The 23,870-nt window shown below is 41.8% G+C and overlaps 1 protein-coding gene and 2 long non-coding RNA genes across 3 annotated transcripts in view; 1 reads left to right on the top strand and 2 right to left on the bottom strand.

Annotated features, from left to right (window-relative positions):
• LOC123514021 overlaps positions 1 to 20,737 on the top strand; it is a 571,965-nt gene extending 551,228 nt beyond the window's left edge. The window contains 10 exon segments of the mRNA XM_045271590.1: positions 5,349 to 5,543; positions 6,871 to 7,162; positions 8,735 to 8,989; positions 9,349 to 9,644; positions 9,980 to 10,109; positions 10,112 to 11,728; positions 14,627 to 14,895; positions 15,360 to 15,495; positions 15,995 to 17,830; positions 18,409 to 20,737. Of these exon segments, the coding sequence (XP_045127525.1) occupies positions 5,349 to 5,543; positions 6,871 to 7,162; positions 8,735 to 8,989; positions 9,349 to 9,644; positions 9,980 to 10,109; positions 10,112 to 11,728; positions 14,627 to 14,895; positions 15,360 to 15,495; positions 15,995 to 17,830; positions 18,409 to 18,572 (5,190 nt within the window). The 3' untranslated portion in view covers positions 18,573 to 20,737.
• LOC123514025 lies at positions 4,702 to 19,289 on the bottom strand. Its single transcript, XR_006677496.1, has 2 exons — positions 19,150 to 19,289; positions 4,702 to 4,738 (listed from the first exon to the last, which is right to left on the bottom strand). It is a non-coding gene; the product is annotated as an uncharacterized LOC123514025 (long non-coding RNA).
• The window catches only part of LOC123514023, a 4,140-nt gene continuing 350 nt past the window's right edge, over positions 20,081 to 23,870 (bottom strand). Inside the window, exon 2 of the long non-coding RNA XR_006677495.1 lies at positions 20,081 to 21,104. This is a non-coding gene — a long non-coding RNA (uncharacterized LOC123514023). The remainder of the gene's footprint in view (positions 21,105 to 23,870) is intronic.

Below are 23,870 nucleotides of genomic sequence, written 5' to 3'. Positions count from 1 at the left end.
CTCTCTCTCTCTCTCTCTCTCTCTCTCTCTCTCTCTCTCTCTCTCTCTCTCTGTGTGTGTGTGTGTGTGTGTGTGTGTGTGTTTGTGTTTGTTGAAATCGTGGAACCGTATATGTATATGAGAGAGAGAGAGAGAGAGAGAGAGAGAGAGAGAGAGGACGATATTAATGGACCACAACGATCACACTGCTTCTAATGGCAGACCAAACGATGGGGTCGGGAGGAGAATATGACGGATGGCCGACTAGTTTCTCTCTCTCTCTCTCTCTCTCTCTCTCTCTCTCTCTCTCTCTCTCTCTCTCTCTCTCTCTGCTGTTCGCACCATACACAAACACACGCGTCTCATTTTTCTTTTCATTTTAACACACACACACACACACACACACACACACACACACACACACACACACACACACACACACACACACACACACACACACACACAGGCCTTTCCTCCCTCTCCTCATCCTCTTTTCCTCTCTCTCCTCTCCCGCTCTCCCTCTCTCCCTCTTTCCCTGCCTACCAGCCTGCCTCTCTCCATCACCTCATTGTGCTTCCTCCATCAATTTTAACTCGCTTTTCCATTGTGTTCTGCATCATCAGTTCTCGCTCATTCCCACGTGGTTGGCGGCGGCGGGATCAGCTTGAAATGCGCCCATCATTTATTGCGTCCATCATTATTAACACCACGCGTCATCATCTCTCTCTCTCTCTCTCTCTCTCTCTCTCTCTCTCTCTCTCTCTCTCTCTCTCTCGTTCTTTCCCGTTTTTTTTTTTTTTTTTTTTTTTTTTTGCATTGTAGTAGTAGTAGTAGTAGTAGTAGTAGTAGTAGTAGTAGTAGTAGTAGAAGAACTTTGAAGTATAAGACAAACTACATGTGGTAGTTCGTGTATGAAACTTGTCTTCCTACTTCCATCTAGCTGCAGTTCTTGTCGTTGGCGTTTGCTTGGCTTTGATCGGGGTGAAAGAAAATATTAGGGAAGGGAAACTCAAACCTCTTCCTCTAACAGTCCTCTTCGCAGAATCGCTCAGACCTCATGCCTGAATCCTTGCCTTATCTTCTGATTGCAATCTAAACAACTCAAGTTTCTCCTCATAGACCAACTCTCTCAAGATTGCTCAGATTTTGAAGACACCGCTCTGTACTGTATTTATGTACCCTTCTTCCTCCTCCTCCTCTTCTTCTTCTTCTTCATTTTCTTCTTCTTCTTCTTCTACTTCATTTTCTTCTTCTTTTTGTTCATCTTCTTTCTCTTCCCCTTTTTCTTCTTTGACTTTCCTACAACTACACTTTCTAACTCGTCATATTACTTAATCTTTCTCAGGCTTCTCTCTACTATGTAACTGCAATACATTTGGTTTTCGTAATTTGCACGTTTGTCAGAACGTGTGGCTTTGTACATATTCTTTTCATTCTTTTTTTTTTCTTTCAGCACTTTTCTTTCTTCCACTCGCAAATCCCCTCAACCGCATCAAGCTCTTTTATCTAAATCCCTTTTTCAAGAAGCAACATTTTTCAGCGAGGAAATTACCCGAACATCACAAAAACACGTCAATAATCGAGTCTTTTTTCCTGCAGTTCCTTTTAGAGCTGTCTGCATTTGTAGTGTAGCCTTAGCATCACTCACGAGATTATTCCCCGAACTCTTCAGTTTTTGACAAACCTTTTTTTATGGCAAGTGCACGGTCAAGACTCACTGACCCTTGAGACACCACGCCAGTCATGGTGCCTCAGTCACCTTGCCTTCATGTGACGCGGCTTTCCATCTGTTTCAGCTCTTCCTTTGCATCTTTCAGTAATTTGAAATGTCCATAAAAAGCTTTACAAAAGTACCCTAATCTAATCGAGGTCAACACAGTCAGTGCAGCCTGTCGTGGCGTTCATAGCACCCACTATTCTGTTGTAGAGACGTATAGTATTGTATTAGGTAGACACAGCATGGTGTGATATCATTAACTGCAGATTTTTATATCATTACCTATTTTAAGCTGAAATCTTTATTCGAAGTCACCGTTTTTCATGAGCTTTTACAGTGTTTTTATTTCGTGGTATTCTTTCACTTATTCCCTTGTTTACTCTTAAAGAATCGCATCGATCGTTTACTTCGTGCCAGTGCTTACAGATGACGTTACCGAGGGAACACTGATCCTTATTGTACTCCATATGTTCCTTGTAGATAAGAATTGTTTTGTCCTTCAGCGGGGAAACTCGATGTCATTGTATTAGATGTGCTAACTGCTTTGTACGTACAATGTGTGTGTGTGTGTGTGTGTGTGTGTGTGTGTGTGTGTGTGTGTGTGTGTGTGTGTGTGTGTGTGTGTGTGTGTGTGTGTGTGTGTGTGTGTCCATTGATGTGAGTATTACCTTGTTTAAATGCATGCACGCTGACATCGCACTCGGCCAAGCACCTCGGGCTGTATAATGTCTGGCGCGGCACGAACATGCATATCTTAATTGAAAACTCCGCCTTTATGAGACGGTCCCGAGATGACAGTCCCGCGCTCTCCTCGCAGCACGGAAGACTATAAAACAATGCGGCAATTGTCAATTAGTGTTTTCATTTGACTTGTTTGCCGGAAACTATTTATTTGGCCACTCTGAAATGCACTTGTTGGATACCAATCGTAGTGTTGATATGTGTATATATATATATATATATATATATATATATATATATATATATATATATATATATATATATATATATATATATATATATATATATATATATATATATATATATATATATATATATATATATATATGGGGGAAAAAAAAAAACGAAGTGCATAATATGGTAAAGTAATGCCATTTAAGTTAGTGTACGAGAAACTATTTGTATGACCACTCTAGAAAAAACTCTCCAATATGTCGAAGTCCTAGTATATACATAGAAAAATACATTACCTCTTATGTTCTTACTACAGCACGAGGGTCTTTACAGTACGTGGAAAGAAGATACCACAAATTTTCCTCCCTCGCGGCTATCCATCAGTCCTTTCCTCGGGTTTGTTTTGGTGTGCGGGTCGGTGTTGTGTCAGGCCGGGCTGGAGGAGCGGTGGTGGTGGTGGAGGCTGGCTGGCTATATGATATTTGATCTTACTCGTCATCTTCTTCGATTTCCCGATATGGCGAGAGTCGTTTTTCTCTCCTAATTGTTCCGTCGGAGTCCCGTAGAGAGAGAGAGAGAGAGAGAGAGAGAGAGAGAGAGAGAGAGAATTCCATGCACAAACTTCCCTCTCTTCCACACGCTTACCTTGCGCCTCCCCGCCTCCTCACCCTGAAGATAAAGCCGCTATGCAAACTTCCTCCTCCACCATAGAAATTCGTTTAATTAGTTCCTCTCTGCTAAGTATTTCCTGTTCCTCGCTATTTCTCTCCGTTTCACCATCCCTTCTTCTTGTTTTCTTCTTTCACTGGTTCATCTTACCCGTGTTACAGTACTTTCTCTCGTTCTGAACCTCTTCTTCTTCTTCTTCTTCTACTACTACTACTTCTTCTTCTTCTTTCCTACTCCTCCTCTTCCCCCTCCTCGTTCAGTGTTCTATGTACAATCCCCTTGTGTGTATAGTTGATTATAAAGCGTGACTGGTTGCTTTCGTTCTGTCTGTCTGATGGTGGCGGCGGCAGCGAGCGGTAGTGATGGTGGCGACAGTGACTGTGGCATTAGTGGTGGCGGTGGTGGGGGGGGGTGGCGGTTAGTGGTGCTTCCTTGACACTATTCATGTTAACTGTTCATGTGAGAAATTTTTGATTGTATTTTCTTTTTTTCATTACTTTGTCACCTTTTCTTTTTAATGATTTTTTTTTTTTTTTTTTTTTTTTCATTTGCTCATAGTTACACTTCTATGCAGTCTTGTGTTTTTTCCTCCTCCTCCTCCTCCTCCTCCTCCTCCTCCTCCTCTTACATGACTGAAGCCTCTGTCTCTGCCCAGAATATCATAATTTAAGAAGTGCAATTTTTACGTCTACAATTTTCCTTACTGTACGAAATGGCCTCAGGTCAAGTAATTCTCTCTCTCTCTCTCTCTCTCTCTCTCTCTCTCTCTCTCTCTCTCTCTCTCTCTCTCTCTCTCTCTCTCTCTCTCTCTCCATCCGCACAAATTTCTACGTCCAGTAAAGCACATTATCCAGAGAGAGAGAGAGAGAGAGAGAGAGAGAGAGAGAGAGAGAGAGACCACACGCCCACTCATCATTTGTCAGGACGAGAGGGAATGGTTAGACTGAATGAGTGAGGGAGAAAGGGAGTGTGATCTCTGGTTACCTTCTGCCTACAGTTACACGTGTCTGCTGGGATTAGAGAGAGAGAGAGAGAGAGAGAGAGAGAGAGAGAGAGAGAGAGAGAGAGAGAGAGAGAGAGAGAATCCTATCTTTTCAATTGCCATTACAAGAATGTGGGATACAGTGCTCTCTCTCTCTCTAATAGTTTCCCTTGTTCTGCAGCTTCGCACAATAGTTAGACCGGAGGCTAAGGACATGACAAACATCCCTTACTCTCTCTCTCTCTCTCTCTCTCTGGTTTATCACTTCCTTCGTCTCCTCCATTTCCCGTCAGCCTCCCTTCTCCTCCCCTCCTCTATCTCCCTCCATCCCATTACGCTGTTCCTATTCTTCACACATCATTTATCTTCTTTCTCATACACCAACTGTTACTAGCGATGAACATACCCTCCCCCCCTGCCATGTCTCTCTCTCTCTCTCTCTCTCTCTCTCTCTCTCTCTCTCTCTCTCTCTCTCTCTGGTTCTTCTCAGTAACCTCATCACAATTAGCGAGCCATTATCATCATCAGTAAGGGAATAGTTATCAGGTTACAGTATCCATAATAATGATTGAACAAATTGCTTCTTATTATAGTGTGGTATTATCGCTCATCTATCTCTATGGAGGTCCTTCTTCCCTCTGTGCTCTCCCCCTTTCTCTGTCCATCCTCCCTTCCATCACTCTTCTTCTCGCCTCTAATCCATCACATAGCTACTACCACTTCCATATATTTCTGTTTTCTTTCAGTTTCATTACGTCATTGCGCACGCACGCACGCACGCACGCACGCACGCACGCACACACACACACACACACACACACACACACACACACACACACACACACACACACACACACCATGGAAGCCGTTATGTACCTTTTCTCTGTTACTGGTAGAGCAAAAGGAGACCGTCCACATCGGCTAATCACCGCGTTTAATGTTTCAATTTTGTATCTACTTGTACTTTTTTTTTCCATATTCATATTTGTTCTTCAACAATATATGTATTAATGTATTACTGCATTACCTGATATTATTTTCATTATTCATCACACTAATCATCTTTTTTTCCTTTAAACCCATCAGGTCCGTGTAGTACTCCGTGTATCGCCTGCCGTGCGTGTCGGGGAGGGCCAGGAAGAGGTAGTCACTCTGGACAAGCGTAGACGCCAAGTGACCCTCGTGGAGCCCCAGGCCCGCCAGGCACAGGAGTCTCGGCTTGGCGTTGCTGCTCCGAAGATGTTTGCCTTTGATCAAGTGTATACACAGGACGATCCTCAGGTAAGGTGTATGCAGGTGATGGTCACATAATACTGATGGTGCACATGAGGCTGCTCCACTAATAATGTGGCTGCTTTGGAAATCTTTCTCTTCCCTCGATTTTTCGAACCATTTGTGTATGAAATGCCATGCAATTGTAAAGGAAGAGGAGCTTATTCCTGGTAAATGTTACAAAGGAAGCTGACGGATTCTAGGAAGTGGAGAAAGAGGCTCACAGAATCTTACCTGTTAGCGAGATTGCATGGGATGGAAGGATCAGGAAGAGAAATGTCACCACCATTCGTACCCTGAACTGAGTGGACACAGATTGAGCGGTAATGCACTGGTGTATTTTCCTCTGCCAAATGGGACATGGTGCTGGGATTAGTTGGAATCTTGAAAGCGTGAGAGTAATTACAGTTGACTTTTAGAACGCATTATTTTGATTCACGTTTAGTATGAATTATTGCTTTTATCAGTAGAATTGCTGAAAATCTGGATCTTGCGAATACTAAGTCAACGATTTACTATCCAATTGTGAACAATTTGATTGATCTTTCACGTTTCAGTGTTTAAATATGTGTCATTTGAGGCAGCCGCCTTCCTTGCAAAGGATAACAAGACACAGTAGGCCTTGATATTCATGACGATGTTGATTGAATGCGTTATTCAACCAACATAGGTAGCGGCTCACATCTCGGCTCCTCCTCTGTTGCACAATACCATTTGCCTCAGTCTTCTTTGTAAACAAGGCAACATTGTATGAATATGAATTTCAGATATGACAAAGAAAAATTACAGTAACATTCCAGTTGAGATCAATCCACGAGTCAAGACTAGACAGACCGAGAGGCGAAGCTACCACTCGGGCAGCTCTCCTATATTTATTAGCTGTCGGTACTACATTTAATCTTTGCCTGCATGTTGTATCGTACAATTTAAACAACATGCATAATTAACAAACCATGATACCACTGAAATGGTAAATGAAAGAAAATTACCATATCAAATTGATCAAGGAGACTAGAGGTGTCAAGTAACGCTTGGCGCATCAACTCGTGTTCACACACCATCCTTGCTCTCCATTCAGTAACGCGAGATGGCTCCCATTCCAAGCTGTCAAACACAGGAAGTGTGTGTGTGTGTGTGTGTGTGTGTGTGTGTGTGTGTGTGTGTGTGTGTGTGTGTGTGAGAGAGAGAGAGAGAGAGAGAGAGAGAGAGAGAGAGAGAGAGAGAGAGAGAGTATATTTTGACTGAAGTAAAAGTTAATGTTCCGAAAATTAGAGTCGCTCACATTTTGCATCACCATTCACAAGCAGTTTTCTTCATTCCTTCCCCCGACCAACAGAGTGAGGTGGTATCGGGGGCCGTGGTGGACGTGCTACATGCTGTCCTGGCTGGAAATGATGGGTGTGTGCTGTGTTTCGGAGGAGCAGGATTAGGCAAGACCTATACAATGCTGGGATCCCACACCGGGCCGGGAGAACTTGGGGTAGTGCCCTCTGCCGTGGCCTGGCTGTACCGGGCCATCGTGGAGCAGAAAGCCAAGAGTGGTGCCAGGTTCAGTGTGAGAGTGTCCGCCGTGGCAGTGGACTCAGCTGGTGCCATGCTTACTGATCTGCTGGCGGAATATGCCCAAGGTAAGTGTGGTTTAAACAGGGGAGGATTTAAAAATTTGGGGGCCCTAGACAAAGGTAGGCATGGAGGCCCCCCCCCCCACTTAATCCAATATAGTGGGAACTGAAGAGAGGGTCCCGTTTTCTTTATACATCCATAGGGGGTCCCGAGACACAAAATAGGATAATCATTCTGCTTACATTTTAGCAAATGGATCTTAATAAAAAAAAAAAAACATAAATAATGTGTGCAAATAATAAAGCCTTCATTAACCATAAGTGTATGAGTAGTTTCATGGGGCCCCCAGAAACTCGGGCTCCTAGGCAACGGCTTAGTGTTGCCTAATGGTAAGTCCGCCATTGGGTTTTGCATTAACTATATCCATGCCTATTAGCCACAAGAAAATGTTGAATATCGGTCAATAAAGAAGGTAAGCATGGTGGAGTTGTCGATGTGTAGGAAAGATTTATCGCATAATTTTCGTTGTGCAAAATCGTAAGTTGGCTGTATTTAGACAACAGACAGATACAAACGTGCAGAGAATCAATTCTCTCTTCGCATCATCCGTGCACAAAAAATCCTGCCTCGCCTCGTATAATCAATTATCTTACTTTTAACATATTGATAGGAACACCAGTCACTACTCCCCAAATCCTAATTTTTGTCCTTATAACTAGCCAATCTTGCCCTTATCCTGACCCACATCTTATTCTACATTACTTAGTGGCCCGTGAATATCTGCATTTCCCCAACGATTACAATATTATTTTCCATGGTATGGCCTCTAGCGCAAACCTCACACACTGTTTCACGGCAGCCTCGCCCCTTGCTCCACCTTCTTCAGATTTAGAGACAGATGGAACAAGTCGTTTTTACATTGTTTTGGTATCAAGCCATAGTTGATGCTTTGTTTGGGAAAGCAGATATTTTAACCTTACTGGATTCTGATAAATTATATCTTTCTGGTTAGTAAATTTGGAGATATTTGCGTCGCTGTGCCATATGAATAATAATCGAAATCGCAGGGCACCATTCCTCTTCCGCATTGTTTCGAATCTCAGGTGTTCGAGGAATTATTTGTTCGAACGTGATACTGGAACCTTGACTGGAAGTGCGCGTGCGCGTTAAGTTCTTCGCAGCCAATAAACAACCAAAGAAAAAATACTAGCCAATCAAGTGGCTTTCTATCAGTAGAGGAAGGCTGACTGTCCGCCATGATGGAGTTCTCGATCACAATCTCGCTTTGTCCGATTGTGAAGTGTCCATTCACGAATTTTGGAGATTATAGCACCATTATTGGAGAAAACGACGCTGCATTAGTTTTTAAAATCATATCGTGTTATTCCAAGTATTGTGAAGAGTTTCGTGTGTCGATCAGCAGTGTAGTTATCGTGAAGGACAAGATGGCGGTGCACGAAAAGTTTAGGTTGGTACTGCGGTTAGGTTAGCCCTTAGTACACTCAATTCCCATTTCACAAAGTTACAGAATAATAACCCAAAATTCTTCAGACTTTATATAAAATCAATCCTAAATTAAAATACTGTAGGAACTGCAAATGTACAAGAAAGAATTCATCCCATTATTTTCATAACAGAGGGAGAAGCATCACCAGGAGCCCTGCTGAGAGACACCACGGGTGGCTACCTCTCATCTGTGGCAGAGCTGCGGGCACCATCTCCCGAAGCAGCTGCCCACTATTTAGATGTTGCCATTGCTGCTAGATCTTCTCTTGCTGCACAACCCCTGCAAGCCAGCCAGCAGCAGCCACTGGTCACCTCAGGATCAGCCACCTTACTCTACACACTCCACATCTACCAATATGCAGTAGACAAGTCAGGAAAAGGTGGTGGTAAGTATAAAATCGTAATTTCTGTATTCATAAACCATGGAATGCAAGATCGAAGATGTGTAAACTCATCACAGGTATTGAACGGTACTAAGAAAAAATTTTTGTATTGTTTGTGCTTTATCAGATGTAATTCAGTGGAAATTGCAACAATCCCAGCATGTAAATCTACTTAAATGATTAGCTACCTCATGGCTAGAATGAAATAGATGTCAATTTGGATGTGTAAGTGGTTTTGTACAGGCAGGTACAGGTATATCATTGAATAGTAACTGACTTTATTCCTTGAAGCATTTACAAAAAATATTCAGGTAATTAAGTTTGTTCATGAAGTTTGTAATGAAAGTGATCGCTATTTCCAGTTGTCGGTGGCCGGAGTCGCTTTCACATGATTGATGTGGGTGACATGACTGGGAGTGGTGGTGGCATGTCTCTGTCCTCCCTCACCTCGGTACTGCTTGCTATATTCAATGGCCAGCGATACCTGCCCAATCGGGAGAGTAAATTAACACTGCTACTAAAAGAAGCACTGGGCTCTGTGACCTGCCATGCTGCTATGGTGGTCCATGTGTCCCCAGCACCACGCCATGTCCAGCACACCCTTGCCACCCTCCAGCTTGCCTCCAGAGTACACCGGATGAGACGCAAAAAACTGAAGGTAGTTACATGTAAAGTTAAAGTATGAAGTATATAAAGAGATATAGGTAAGATGGTAAAAAGTTAATGTGATGATGAAGTGAAAGAGGTGGACATTATCCTAAAGGTGGCGAATGGAGTTTAGGTCTTCTTTCTATTTTGTATAATAGACATGGCTTCTGGGATGAGAGTTGGCTGCAGAATGATGATGAATATTAAAAAGCTAAGTTGCTAGTAGATTACAAAACTGCAATATCTAATCTCATCTAATTCATAGTTTCTCTTTCCATTATCTTCCTTGTACTTAACCTAATGACAAAATCTCAGCAATTAATGCCTGGAAATTGTTCCTTTCAGGGTCTTGGAGGGTCAGGCTCTGGAGGAAGCTCAGAGGGTTCTCATGGAAAATCATCTGGAGAAACTTCTGCTGGGTCTTCATCAATGGACTTCTCGTCATCAGAACAGTCCTGCGATACTGTCATCTATATTGGGGTGGTGGTCCGGGAGACACCACAGACAATGAGCACCCACCTGTATTCATGCCACACCACACCAACCAGCAAGTATGGCCCATCACAAGACTCAGGTCCATGGAGCACTTGAGACCACACTCAGCTTCCCCAACTCCAGCGTACACAAGGCGAGCTGCTTCTGCCAGTCCTACGCCAACCTCTCGTTCGGTGCCCAATGCTCACCCACAGATGAAACCCCGCCCACCACCACGTACAGTTAGCACTTCCAACAACTCTGCTGGGAAAGTTGCCCTTGCAGGCGGCTTTATACGACACCAACCAGGCGTGAGCCACATTTCTTACAACAACAATAATAACAGTGCAGCACAGCAACCACTTCTTTCATCCTTCAAGCCACAAGTTGCTCTTGGACCTCTAGTTCCTGGTGATCTGAGGCATTTCAATTATAATGCTTATGAAGAACCAAATAATTTGGTTCCTATGTTCCAACAAACTAGGCTTCCTATGTCTGCCCAAATGCAAAATCAGAGGCAACTAGAACAACAGCAACAACAGTTTCACCAGCAACCATCACAACAGCAGCAACAGCAAATGCAGTTGCAGCACCAAGCACACCAACAACCGCAAAAGTCACAAAAGCATCAACAATTACAAAAGGTGCAACAGATGCAGCAGCAACAACTCAAGTTTCAACAACAATTACAACAACCTCAAAATGTTCACCAGTTGGTACAACATCAACAATATCAACAGTTTCAGCAGCTGCAACAGCAGAATCAAAAACTCATTCAAATGCAGCATTACCAACAACATATGCAGCAGCAACAGCAGCAGCAACAACAGCAACAGATGCAGCAACAACAGCAGCAGCAGCAACAGCAACAGCAGCAATCACAGATGCAACAAGTGCGTCACCTCCCCAAAGGAGCAGTTGATGGTGTGATATCTGACGAGCAGTGGATTGACGGGCCACGGGTGCACAAGTCCCGGGTCACAGCTGCTCAGAAAATTAAAACAAATAAAGCTGAAACTTGGGTGGATGGTCCACAGATGACTCCAATAGGTTATGGCTTCATGGATGACCACAAGAAGACAATGATAGAGCAGTGGGTGGCAGTACAAACAGCACAAGTGGTGCAGCAACTAGAACAGCAACAGACTGTGCCTGCCCAAATGCCTACTCAGGCTCCTACCACCCAGCAAGAATTCACCCACCTTACACAGTTCCGCACATGTGAGGAATCTACACTGGACAGTGACCAAGACACTCTCAGTGAGGATCCACCCTCAGGGCCTGGCCGGCCAACAGGTTCAGACAGCAACCTGCCACCACAACCAAACCTTATTGAAGAACTGGAGCGGAAAAATCTCATTCCTGCTGAGACCTCAAATGAGACTGAAGAAAAACCAAGTTCTCCACATAGTGTGCCAGAACCTATGCCAAAAGAGCCAATCTTGGATGAAAAGAGCACAGAACCACACTGCTCACCAGATGAAGCCTCTGGTGCTGATGAACCATCTATTGATGACATCTGCTCTCAGTGTGAAGCCTTAGCTGAGGAGTGTGAGGAGCTGAGTTCCCTTCTATCATGTGAAGAAGAAGAGTGCAAGCGGCAAGCACACCAGGGCTTAGGTGAGTATTACTGGTGTCACTTGAGCAGCATACATAGTATAATGGTATGGAGTGTGTTCAACACCATCTTCCATGCTTTTCATTCATGTCCATTTCTTCTGCAGTCACAAATCATCTAACCTTGAAATTTACAGTTTCACATCAAATTAACTGTGTGTGTGTTTGTTTATTTGTCTAGTTGTATTTACTTGGTTGTGGTACCTGGGAAAATGAGCTACACATGTAGTTCTCTCTTCATATCCTTCTTGTCAAGTATTTCCTTAATTAATCTGGACATGGTACTAGCATTCACTATGTCACTTTCCAAAGCATTCAACCTATCAGTACAACAGTAGGGAAAGTTATACTTCTTAGTTGATACTCCTTTGTAAACTCCAATAAAATCCCTTCTTTCTCCTCTCTCTTTTCCAACGAAGGCAACTCCAATTTTTCCACTCTCTCCTGACACGTCAGTTCAGCAAATTGATATAATTTTTATTGCTACTCTTTGTATTCTTTTGATCTTCCTTATAGCTTTCTTTCAATGCGAAGACCACACTACTATAGTATATTCCAGCTTAAAGTGTATCATGGTCACAAAGATCATCATCTTCATGTCCTCATCTAGATGGACAAAGACTGTTCTGATGTTTATCAGCTGGTTATATGGGACTCCAATTATTTTAATTATGTGCATTTCAGGAGATAGATCATCCTGGAATATCACTCCCAAGTCTTGTCCTGTGTTGCATAGTATCTAATTTCCCAACTTGTAACTGTAGTTTATTCTTTTGGTGCTACTCCTAAATTCCAAAACCTTGCACTTATTTGTTAAATTCTATTTTCCACCACTGACTTTTTTTTTATTATTTCACACTGTAGATTGTGCTCTGAATTTTAGTTTCACTGGTCTAGCCTTTCTTTCCACAAATTTTTCCAACATATAAAATTTCTCAATTTCATTCACTCCTTCCCCATAATCCCACACACAGCTCTCTCCACCTCCTTTATATTGTGCAATTCAGCTTCTCCTGATCTGCTGTAATTGGTATAGTTTCTTCTTTAATACCCACAACAATTATACACTTCTTTTTGTTTGCAACATCTTTGACTATGTTCTCCTTAGTTTTTAAAATGTTCACTACCTTTTCCAAGTTACCTTTATTTTCTCCATTTTATTCATCCAATATTTTCTTAAATCTTACTTGTGCTTTATCATGAATCTTCTTCCTCTTTGTTGTTCTTTAATATTCTCCAATTCCTCATCTTGACTAATGGTTTTCTGTTCTATTGCCTTAACCTTCTTTACCAACTTTTCACATTCTTCCCTCAAACTTGTATTTTCTTTCTTAGTTTCTCACTTTTCATTTCCTTAATCTTCATATTTATTATCACTTTCCTTGTTCACATTAAGTACATTAATCAGCTGTTCTTCCATTCAATTTTATATTCATCTGAAGCTCTTTTTAGTAATTGAAATAGTCTCTTGCTAAACAAAGTTTGTCCCAGACACTTCTCACTATCAAATCTTTCAAAGGAATTGGAAGTATTCCAACCTGGCATATCCTCCACGACTGTGTGTGTGTGTGTGTGTGTGTGTGTGTGTGTGTGTGTGTGTGTGTGTGTGTGTGTGTGTGTGTGTGTGTGTGTGACCACCACGGTTGTCTGCTGGTCACCCAGCCAGCCTTCTCCATTACGGAGCGAGCTTAGAGCTCATAGATCGATCTTCGGTTAGGACCGAGACCACAACACACTCCACACACCAGGACAGCGAGGCCACAACCCCTCAAATTACATCCCGTACCTGCTTGCTGCTAGGTGAACAGGGGCTACACATTGAGGCTTGCCCATTTTGCCTCATCACTTCCCGGGACTCGAACCGGGACCCCCTCAGTTGTGAGCCGAGCATGCTAACCACTACACTATGCAGTGTGTGTGTGTGTGTGTGTGTGTGTGTGTGTTTGTAATTCACCTCGGTCGTCTGCTGGTCACCCAGCCAGTCTTCCCCACTATGGAGCGAGCTCAGAGCTCATAGACCGATCTTCGGGTAGGACTGAGACCACAACACACTCCACACACCGGGAAAGCGAGGCCACAACCCTTGGAGTTACATCCCGTACATATTTACTGCTAGGTGAACAGGGGCTACACATTAAGAGGCTTGCCCATTTGCCTCGCCGCGCCGCGATTCAAACATGGGCCTCTCGATTGTGAGTCGAGTGTGTGTGTGTGTGTGTGTGTGTGTGTGATGTGTGCAGTCTCTGACGAGACAGCCAGGCGTTACCCACGGAACGAGCTCAGAGCTCATTATTTGATCTTCGGATAGGCCTGAGACCAGGCACACACACACACCGGGACAACAAGGTCACAACTCCTCGATTTACATCCCACCTACTCACTGCTTGGTGAACAGGGCTGTGAAAGAGACACACCCAAATATCTCCACCCGGCAGAATGTCATCTGGCTTGTGAAGCCAGCTCTAACCACTGAGCTACCGGTCGTGTGTGTGTGTGTGTGTGTGTGTGTGTGTGTGTGTGTGTTTGTTTAAGAAAGTATTATTTTTTGTTTAAGAAAGTATTATTTTTACTTTGTCAGATATTTTAATTTTATTCCCACTGAATCACTAAAAATGAACAAGAGAAAGACATAATGAAAGATGACATTAGGCAATCAGTTTTCAGTATCATGAGATATTTTGTCTTTCCTGCTTGTGCATTTAAAAAAAGGGAATCCTTCAATTTGAGTATGATGGAAAAAGTTTAATATGAGAAACACTTGGACTCTTATATCTATTCATCTTCCACTGAATTAGAGTAGTAAAGTGTATATATAGTGCATGTAGTGTTACTGTATTTCTTTAATTTGTGGTCCTGTTAAAGTGCCTTCATACAAGTTCTTATTACATCTATTTTCCTCAGCCACGGTATTGGAGGAACCTGAGCTTGAGGCAGACATGGTTGCTGAGGACCAGGACCAAGACCAAGACCAGGACCAAGACCAGGACAAGGCCAAGACACAGGATGGAGAAGAGGGTGAGACAGAAGAGAGTACAGAGGCCACCCATGATCCTGTCAAGAGGGGATGGGTGAGACGGTCAGTGGCTTCATCTGGGACTCACCACTCCACAGAACTGATTGAGGTCCAGGTACCAGATCATCCAGCAATCACCATGGACTGTTGTGTTCAGGTAAATTATATCTAGCATTAACAGTGGTGGAGAGGTTCTTCACATGTACAAATATATTCATGGGTGTCAATTGTGGGGGAAGGAGGGAGACATATCCCCCCACACTTATCAGACGGAAGGGGATATAGTATGATTTGCCCTCCAACTTTTCATGGCTATGCTTCCTCCATCATGTCCTCCTAACCCCCATATTAAAGGAATAAAGGCCCACAAATGTATTTCATCAGTCACCATTCAGCAGTGTATCCTTCATTACTAAATTTCTCAGCTCAGTGTTATCAATCCAGTCTTATTAATCCAGTCAGTCAGTTTGTTGCAATCATCATATAAACTTTATAAATATAATTGTAGACTTTCAAAGAACAACTGCCTTCCTGAATAAGATAAATAAATCATGCATGCAATTTAATGAGATCTCTGCATGGAAAGTAAATGTATAAATGCTCTTTGTTTTGATCCACAAGGTCTGTGAAGAAGACATTCTGCGAGCTCTGGCTGACACACCTTGCCAGAGTGAAGTAATGAGTGTTGAGACCAGTGATGATCATCCTCTGCGGGTCCTCTCCGAAGAAAATCTCACTTGTGCTTCCACATTCACTGGTGAGTTGGAATTAATTCTTGCAAAGTCAGCTACAGTGAAAGATAATATAATTCTCACAAAAGTTTTGTGTACTTAGTTGCATTAGTATGGTATAGAATAAATAATGTTCCTCTTTATTCACCTACTGGCAAGCAACACCTAATTTGATGTGGTTCGTACTTTCCTAGCTGTGGCTTCTTCACTGAATGATGAATACTCAGACTTAATAAGTAGCTATATAGAAGTTAGATGTTGTGTACAACATAGGCAGTTTGACACAAATTAACTACAGGATTTTATTTTCATTTAAGATTTTAAATATGAATGTCATTATATGAAGGATGTTGTTAAAACAGGATCACAGTCATTTCATTTTCATTTCCTCTGAATGGAAGTAATTTCACTTTGAGCAATAGGCTCAGTGTAAAACCTTTTCCAGGCTTATTTTAAAATAAAATATTAACTATGCTAAAATGAAAAAAAATCACCAGAGTATGTAATTGATTATTTTTTTTTCAGATTCATACTCTCAGATTGGGGAAACGGGTGATGAAGATGATTCAGATGATGATGACTCTCGACCCTTCAGTCTTTTTGAGGTGACAGACTATGGAAGAGTTTGTCAAGACTTGAGTCTAGCTCTTCAGTCCAATGTGGCCAATCGCAACCTCCATGAGTTAGCAAAAATTCATGATTTGTATCGCACTCTTGCCAGACAGAGTCCAAGGGTTCATGCTGGAGGCCCAAGGTTACAGGCAGCAACACTTGCAGAAATATTAACCAATAGCCATGACTCTCTGCTAGAAGAAAAGAAACCTCTTGAAGATGATAGCATTTGCAGTGAACCAGCCCAGGCAGATGGAAAGCTGTGTCGCCAGTGTAACAAGCGACAGCTACGTCATGGAGACAGTATTCTGAGGCTGGAATCGGCCCTGAGGAGCAAGTCACAGTGGCTCAGTCGACCGCTGGACACCATGGAGGATTCTGCAAGTGACAAGTGCATTGGAACGGAGGACTTAGATTTCCCAGAGGATCATTGCACATGTGATGTCCAAAGTGATCTCGTGCCGTATATTCCTTCAACATTTTTCAATTTCTCTCCCATTCACAATCCTGATAGCCTGTCACATGCAAATCTGACACGCCAAGCCTCAGAAGCTAGTCTACGTTTAATGGATGCCCCACTGGCAGACTCCACTGAGAAGTTGGTAGATCGAGTGCCTGTCAATGGAGTTCCACTCCCAGAGTTTATAGAAGATGTTGAAGCTAATGTTGTACTCTGCAACCCAGTGCAATATGATTACACTAAAGATGATGACTTGTTTGATGGAAATGATGATCGGACAGTGACTGGGAAGAGTGATAATGAGAGTGACTGTGTTAGTAATATAAGTGAAGATTCAGAGTATATGATGCAAACTTCTAAACTTTCTAAATTCCTATGTGTAGGTGTTGGTAAAAGTAAATCAAAAACCCCTTATAAAGTAGCAAAGCAGAATAATAATAAAATTATAGAAAATAAGAAAAATACAGCAAAACTTAAAGACTGTAAAGTAAAAGTGGCAGCCAAAAGTAGAGAAAATTCAAAATCTCCCGATCGTAATTCAAAAAACTTGATAAAGTCTCCCTCCCGAGTGGTCTCACAAAGTGCAGCGAAACAAAGTGTTAGCAGACGAAGCGATACCTCCCTCTCAGTTCGCACCCGTTGGGGAAAGTCAGCTCGTGTGGGGGCAAGCAAGCCCCCTCCTGTGGGCTCAAGGGGCAACTACAGATACACATGCACCCTCATGTACCCTCCTGATGCTGCCACACCCACTGAAGGCTATGACTCAGGTCATGACTCTGGAGCAGCAACCCAAGGCAGTGCAACTCCTTTGGAATGTGCTGAGTCTTGGAGAACTGGCCAGAGTCTGCCTCCCCACCAGCATCACGAGCACCACCACCATCCGGCTACCAACAACGGATCACTGGGTACCAACCCATCATTGGGCGAGTCCTCTGGCTACGAAAGCATTCCAAGGGACTCTGAGTGTTCCTCCTTCAGCTCCTCCCAGGACTCTGAGATGGATGAAGAGCACCGTAGGGAGGCCCAGGCCCATTCTGCAGGTCTTATGCCACCTCGCACTCAGCCTAAAACTCAGCATCCTGGTGGTCCAACCAAGGTGCAAGTCGAGGACTGGTCTGAGGAAGATGTCAAAAGATACGAGGGCCGGCCAAGTGCTGCTGAGGTGCCACAGCTCAGGGCATACCGACAGCAGGTGTTGTCTTTGAAGTCTGAGCAGCAGGCACTCAAGGCTGACCTTGCTCAGGCCAAGGGAAGTCTCAACGTGCCCTCTGGCTCCTGGAGCTACGAACGTAAGTCAAATGTACGTATGCAACTGCACCATTTTGTTTTGTTTTTGAAGATATCAACCATTTTGATTTTAATGTTTTGTAAGATTGATAATTTGCAGATAATTTTCTGTTAGAAATTTAGTAGCCTACTGCTAGCTCCCTTTGCAATTGCCCTGCTTAACAATACTTAGACAACCTCTACTTTCACTACTTCAGTAGCAGGAATGTGATTCCTTGATCAGACATGCATAATTTTTATTTGTCATTCACACCCTCTTTTTACCCTTGATCTGTAGTGTTTTTCCCTCCCATAACTGAGATTTTAGCAGATAGTACAACCTTACACATTGAATTTGTGCATTCAATCCCTGATCTATGTAGAGCATTGTATATAATTCTAGTATACACTTACTTGGTTTATCAAATTAAAAACTGAGGAAAGTATTCAACATGCTACTAAATGTTTAATATTAGAGGAATCTCTATTATTCATTGCTTGAAAGAATAATGTCATATTATTATATGAAGCTTATTTTCACCTTCCCTATGGTAAAAATTAATTTATTATAATCCACACTCATTGTATCTAATCTTTACAGTACATGTAAAGGAGGATTCACCGCTAGACAGACGCACTTATGTGGAAGCACTCGCGAGGGAGACGATCATTTTACGCAAACGTGTGGCAGCTGCCCAGAGCCGCATCCTCTTGGCCACTTCATTCCTGCCCTGCCAGCGACAACGGGAGACCCTGATAAACTGACAGCCACGGCTGTGCTGAGATCCCAGGATTTCCTACTCTCACTCCTTGTGTTGCTCTTCTTGACCATACTATTTGAAAATATTTGCAATACATTTTAGAGTCCACTTCATTAATTAATTCATGTAATTCATTTATATTTAGTCATTGATTGGTGATTTGATGTACTGTGCTCAGCATCAGACTCCACAGCAATAATTCTGTCACCTGGGGATGAATGACCATGTAACACTTGCTCACAGTGTGTCCAAATCTGCTGATTGGCCTGCACATTGCACTCAATGATATCTTTATACCAGATAACTTTTATCAGCATACTTTTGATTTTTAATGTTGTTCTTCAAAATGAGAAAATAAGTAAGCCAATCAGTGAAAGGAGCATCATCCAGTAAGTGTCATCTGGTGTACAGGTCCTCTGGCAATATTATTGCCTGAATCTAATGAGACTTTGGTATACATATGTGTATATCAAACTGTTACTTTTTTTTTTAATCTGAGATGACTAGCATCTAGGGAACAAAGTGCCATCATAAAGGAAGTGAAAAGATATAATAAACATAAGACAGAAAATTACACCTACATCTCTCTCTCTCTCTCTCTCTCTCTCTCTCTCTCTCTCTCTCTCTCTCTCTCTCTCTCTCTCTCTCTTTTCTTCTCTCCAGTATGTTTATGAACCCAGTCACTCACACAGCCCCTCACCTAACCCAAAAAAAAAAAAAAAAAAAAAAAAAACTCCCATCTCATACCTCCCTCTGTTCTTACCATCTGTGCTGCAAGAGGGTCAGTCAGTTCTACAGCATTCCTTTTCACATCACGCTCTAATGGCAAATCTAAAACATAAAAATATGTAAACTGTAAAATGGCTTCGAAAAAATGTGAATTGTAAAATGGCTTCACTTTGCAAGTTTTCACATTGCTTAACTATTCTATTCCATCTACAGTCAGCACAGGGTGATAGTGGTGAGTTCCCTGTCATTAACCAGCACACCTGTTTGACTTGACAATGTATATCCACCATGGAAAACTTGCCAAATTATAGGCATGCAGGTTGGTGACATGACTCACCTGATCCAATCACACAAAGTGATCTGACACACCAGAGCTAAGTATCCTTTTTCACTGATCTCATTTCTGCCATTCTCTCTTTACAATATAATGAACAATATTATACATAAAAACATCTACTAATATCTGGGTTTGATGTAAGCTGGCAATTTGATCTTTAGATGCTAGACACCTATATTGCATTAGAACCTTTCCATTAGATAACCATAGAGGAAGTCAAGGCAGGCAATGAGCGCCAATCCTGGATTGTGGTAGTAAGTAAATAACCACTCATAACATACTGCCATTGTTGTCATAATCTACCATCATTACCACTACAATAAAATAAACTGTTATTTTCAATAAGCCTTTACTGCATCCCTATTCACTGGTTAATCCCACCAGTGTGCATCCCTATTCACTGGTTAATCCCACCAGTGTGTGTGTGTGTGTGTGTGTGTGTGTGTGTGTGTGTGTGTGAGAGAGAGAGAGAGAGAGAGAGAGAGAGAGAGAGAGAGAGAGAGAGAGAGAGAGAGAGAGAGAGAGAGAGATGTGATAGCCCCCTGTCACCTCTTGCACACACCATTCTGCCAGCAAGAACAGCAGTGATGGGATTGGCTACAGTCTGACTGCTACTGGCTGTTAGTGGACAGCAACAGATGTACTTTTGTTACCAGTTAAACAAACCATGTAGACATTCTTTGGTCCATATACTAGAAAGATGTTTATGCAAGAGTTGTTATACACTTAGATGTGTAATTTATTTATTTTTTTCTTTTGTTTAGTCTTAAGTCAATAGAGTAGGATTTTTTATTTATTTTTTTTCTATTTTTGGTAAATGTGATTCTTATCTGTATATTTGTGAGCAAACGGTTCTTATATACCTGAAGTGATGCCGGATTATCTCAGTTGCATAATGGTGTGATTTACATAAGTGCACAGAATACACTCTAATATATAATGAATGTACAGTACATTAGTAGATAGCAATTTACAGAGGTTTGTCCATGTGCAGAAGCCATCAAAGGTACAGATGAGCTCTATCTCTTTTCTATATTTATAAAAGTGGTCTTTTGCCAGCATAGTCATGTATTGTGTAAAATAAATGATTGTTTAGTTACAAATTAGGGGTTTCATTACATACCTTTCTTCTGTATGTTTTTCCTACAGTAAGGCAGGCATTAAGAGAAGGGCAGATGCACTTCCAGAACTCTGAAGACTGGACCATCAAATCAGGGTGGATCTTGCTTGATGGAGAGGATAAGGAAGGAAATTGGAAGAATATGACAATCATGGAGGCCCATTCATTTCCTTCAGTTGCCATCCTCATCAGGACCATCCCTCTCCATTGTTCCATACTACTGTCCAGGAGATTGCCCATAAACTTCATTCTTGGTGTACCTCCAGCAGTCACTCATACAGCATTCATCTCCTGTCCTTCTGCCACACTTCATGATGCTTCTCTCCATTGTTGGTCTACTCACAGCAACTCTGAAATATGTAATCACTAAAGAATATGAAATTACTCGTACATATCAAGAAATAATTCACAAACAATAACCAGCTATAAAACTGCCTTTACACCACTAAGGATTTATGCCTCTGCTTATGCTGTCACCTTATCTTCTCTTATCTCGGCCTCCTCTGATCACAATCTCCTATTTTTATCTTGTCCTATTGCTCCAACCTTACTCAGGATTCCCCTGAAGCACTTTTCCATTTTTTTTTTTTTTTTTTTTTTTTGTCAACCTCCAACTCATCAGAAGCACAGTAGTATATAAACAGCTCATGAAGAATAACCTAAGAATGCCTAACTTTAAAAATCTTTGATTGGGAAAGAGCAAATTTAGTTTTGTTCATTGCCTCAAACACTCAATCCCTCCATCTATCAACTCAACACAACCTTCAAGACCTCTTCAATGAAACTTTAACTGTCCCCATTTTCTACAGTGAACATCCTCAGTCTATCCTTTATTTATGATCCAAACTGCAAACTACATCTCATCTACAGCTAAATCAACATCCATGAAGTTAAGCATTCTGATTCATCTCCTCCAGTGTTTTCACACCATCCAGCAGCTAACTGTACAGGGGTCTTATCTATCCATGTATGGAGTATGCTTCACATGTATAGGGGGTTCCACTCACATTGTTTTATTAGAAAGGGTGGAATCAAAACCTCTTATGTCTTATAGACTCTTCTTCTCTAATTGATTGTTTTCAGCCTCTTTCTCATCACCACAACGTTGCATCTCTTGATATATTCTGCCACTATCTTCATGCTATCTGCTCCTATGATCTTACTAAGTACGTTTTTTCTTTTCTTGTAGGTGTGTGCTATAATCATACTCTGCAGAGAGAGAGAGAGAGAGAGAGAGAGAGAGAGAGAGAGAGAGAGAGAGAGAGAGAGAGAGAGAGAGAGAGAGAGAGAGAGAGAGAGAGAGAGCAGGAGGGGGGGATGGAGCATTTGATGGAGGTGATAGGGAGGGTGTATGAGAGATGTAGAAACAAGTGGGTATGAGGAGGGGGATATGGAACAGGGTTGAGAAAAATGTGGCTTTATTGACATGTCATGACTTCAAGCCTATGATACTTTCCTATTAAAATTCCTTGAATTGATATGTCACTCTAACTTAAAGTAAGGGCAGAAAGGATGCTTCTTCAAGTATAAAGCTATATGTACTTTCAACACTCAGCTGCTAATGTTCTAGGTGTAAGGGGGATTGGAGCATCAGCAAACCAATAGCGAGTCTGTTTCACTGGAACATCTGGATAGTGTGCACATTGAAAAATGTGATATAGGCAGTTGAAGAGGAAGAAGTAAAAGTAAGTATTAAGAATTTAATGGATTAAAAAGCAGCAGGACTCAATAAAATGAAGGCAAAATTCTATAAAGGAAGCTTTAGGGAAATATTGGAAAATGGAAAAGTTTCATAACATAACATAACATAAATAATAGGATAACAAAGGGCCACCAGGGCCCATCTAGGTTATCCTGTATCAGTCGCACAGCAACCTCGTCATCAGCACTTCAAGATACACTTACAAGTACACAATACATTATATACTAATTCTAAATATTTGGCCCATTAACAGGGCTAAGTCCTGCAGCGAATTCCTCTACAATCTGTGATCCTCATACATGGGGATCATGTCTTGTTTAACTATAGTAAATTTCTTATAAAAACTATCATGCAGCGCTATACATAATTATAAATCTAATAAATTTAAGTGCTTATCTAATCTGTTTTTAAACATTGTCAAACTAGTGCTATTTACAACCCTCTCTGGCAATGCATTCCAGAAGTCTACCACCCTATGACTAAAGAAATATTTTCTTATATCTAACCTGCAGCCTTGCTTTCTAATCTTCCTGCCATGATTTCTAGTCCTACTTCCCTCCTCTAAGGTAAAGAAAGATCTCACATCTATGTAGTTTGTATCTGAGAACATTTTAAATAACTCTATCATATCCCTCTTATACATCTCCTCTCAAATGAAAACATGTTTAATTCCTTTAATCTATCTCTATACTCCAGGCGCTTTAATGCTGGTATCATCCTAGTTGCTCTTCTCTGAACTGCTTCTAACATGTTGATATCCTGCCTATAATGGGGTGACCAGGCCTGTATGCAATACTCTAAATGGGGCCTAACATAGGAATTATATAAGCTATGCACCACTTCCTTACTTTTATAACTAACATTTCTATTTATAAAACCCAGGATCCTATTTGCCCTATTTCTTGCTTCTAAACATTGCTTTGAAAATTTCATAGTCCTGTCTATCACTACTCCTAAATCCTTTCCCTCCTCTACTGCCTCTAGCCAACATCCCTCCATCTCATAGCTAAAGTTTGTGTTGTCTTTACCTAAATGCATAACCTGACACTTTTTAGAATTAAACTCCATCTGCCAGTGTCAACCAATTCCCCTCTCTGTGGTGGAACCTGTTAGTGCACTTGTCGCAGCCACTGCCATGCTGTTACATATACTTCAAAGATCACTGGAACTATTGTTGTAGGATGCACTAGGGCCAGGTGTAAGCACTGTTGTTTACGTTCTGAGCAGCCATATTGCCAACAGGCTGATAACCTCAACTGATTTTTTCCACTGTCTCGACTACTTCTAGAGTGAACCATGATTATGTAAGTGAAGTAACTTAAGTGCAGGCTTACTAGAGCGTGCACGGGAAAGGCCAGGAAACAGCAGAATAGTCTAACCGTGAAGCGACAACACACTACCGTTCAGGCGTCCA

Source organism: Portunus trituberculatus, chromosome 37, assembly GCF_017591435.1.
Source record: "Portunus trituberculatus isolate SZX2019 chromosome 37, ASM1759143v1, whole genome shotgun sequence".
Lineage (NCBI taxonomy): Eukaryota > Metazoa > Arthropoda > Malacostraca > Decapoda > Portunidae > Portunus > Portunus trituberculatus.
Note: the sequence above shows the minus strand (reverse complement) of the source record. Positions and strands in the feature narration are given on the sequence as shown.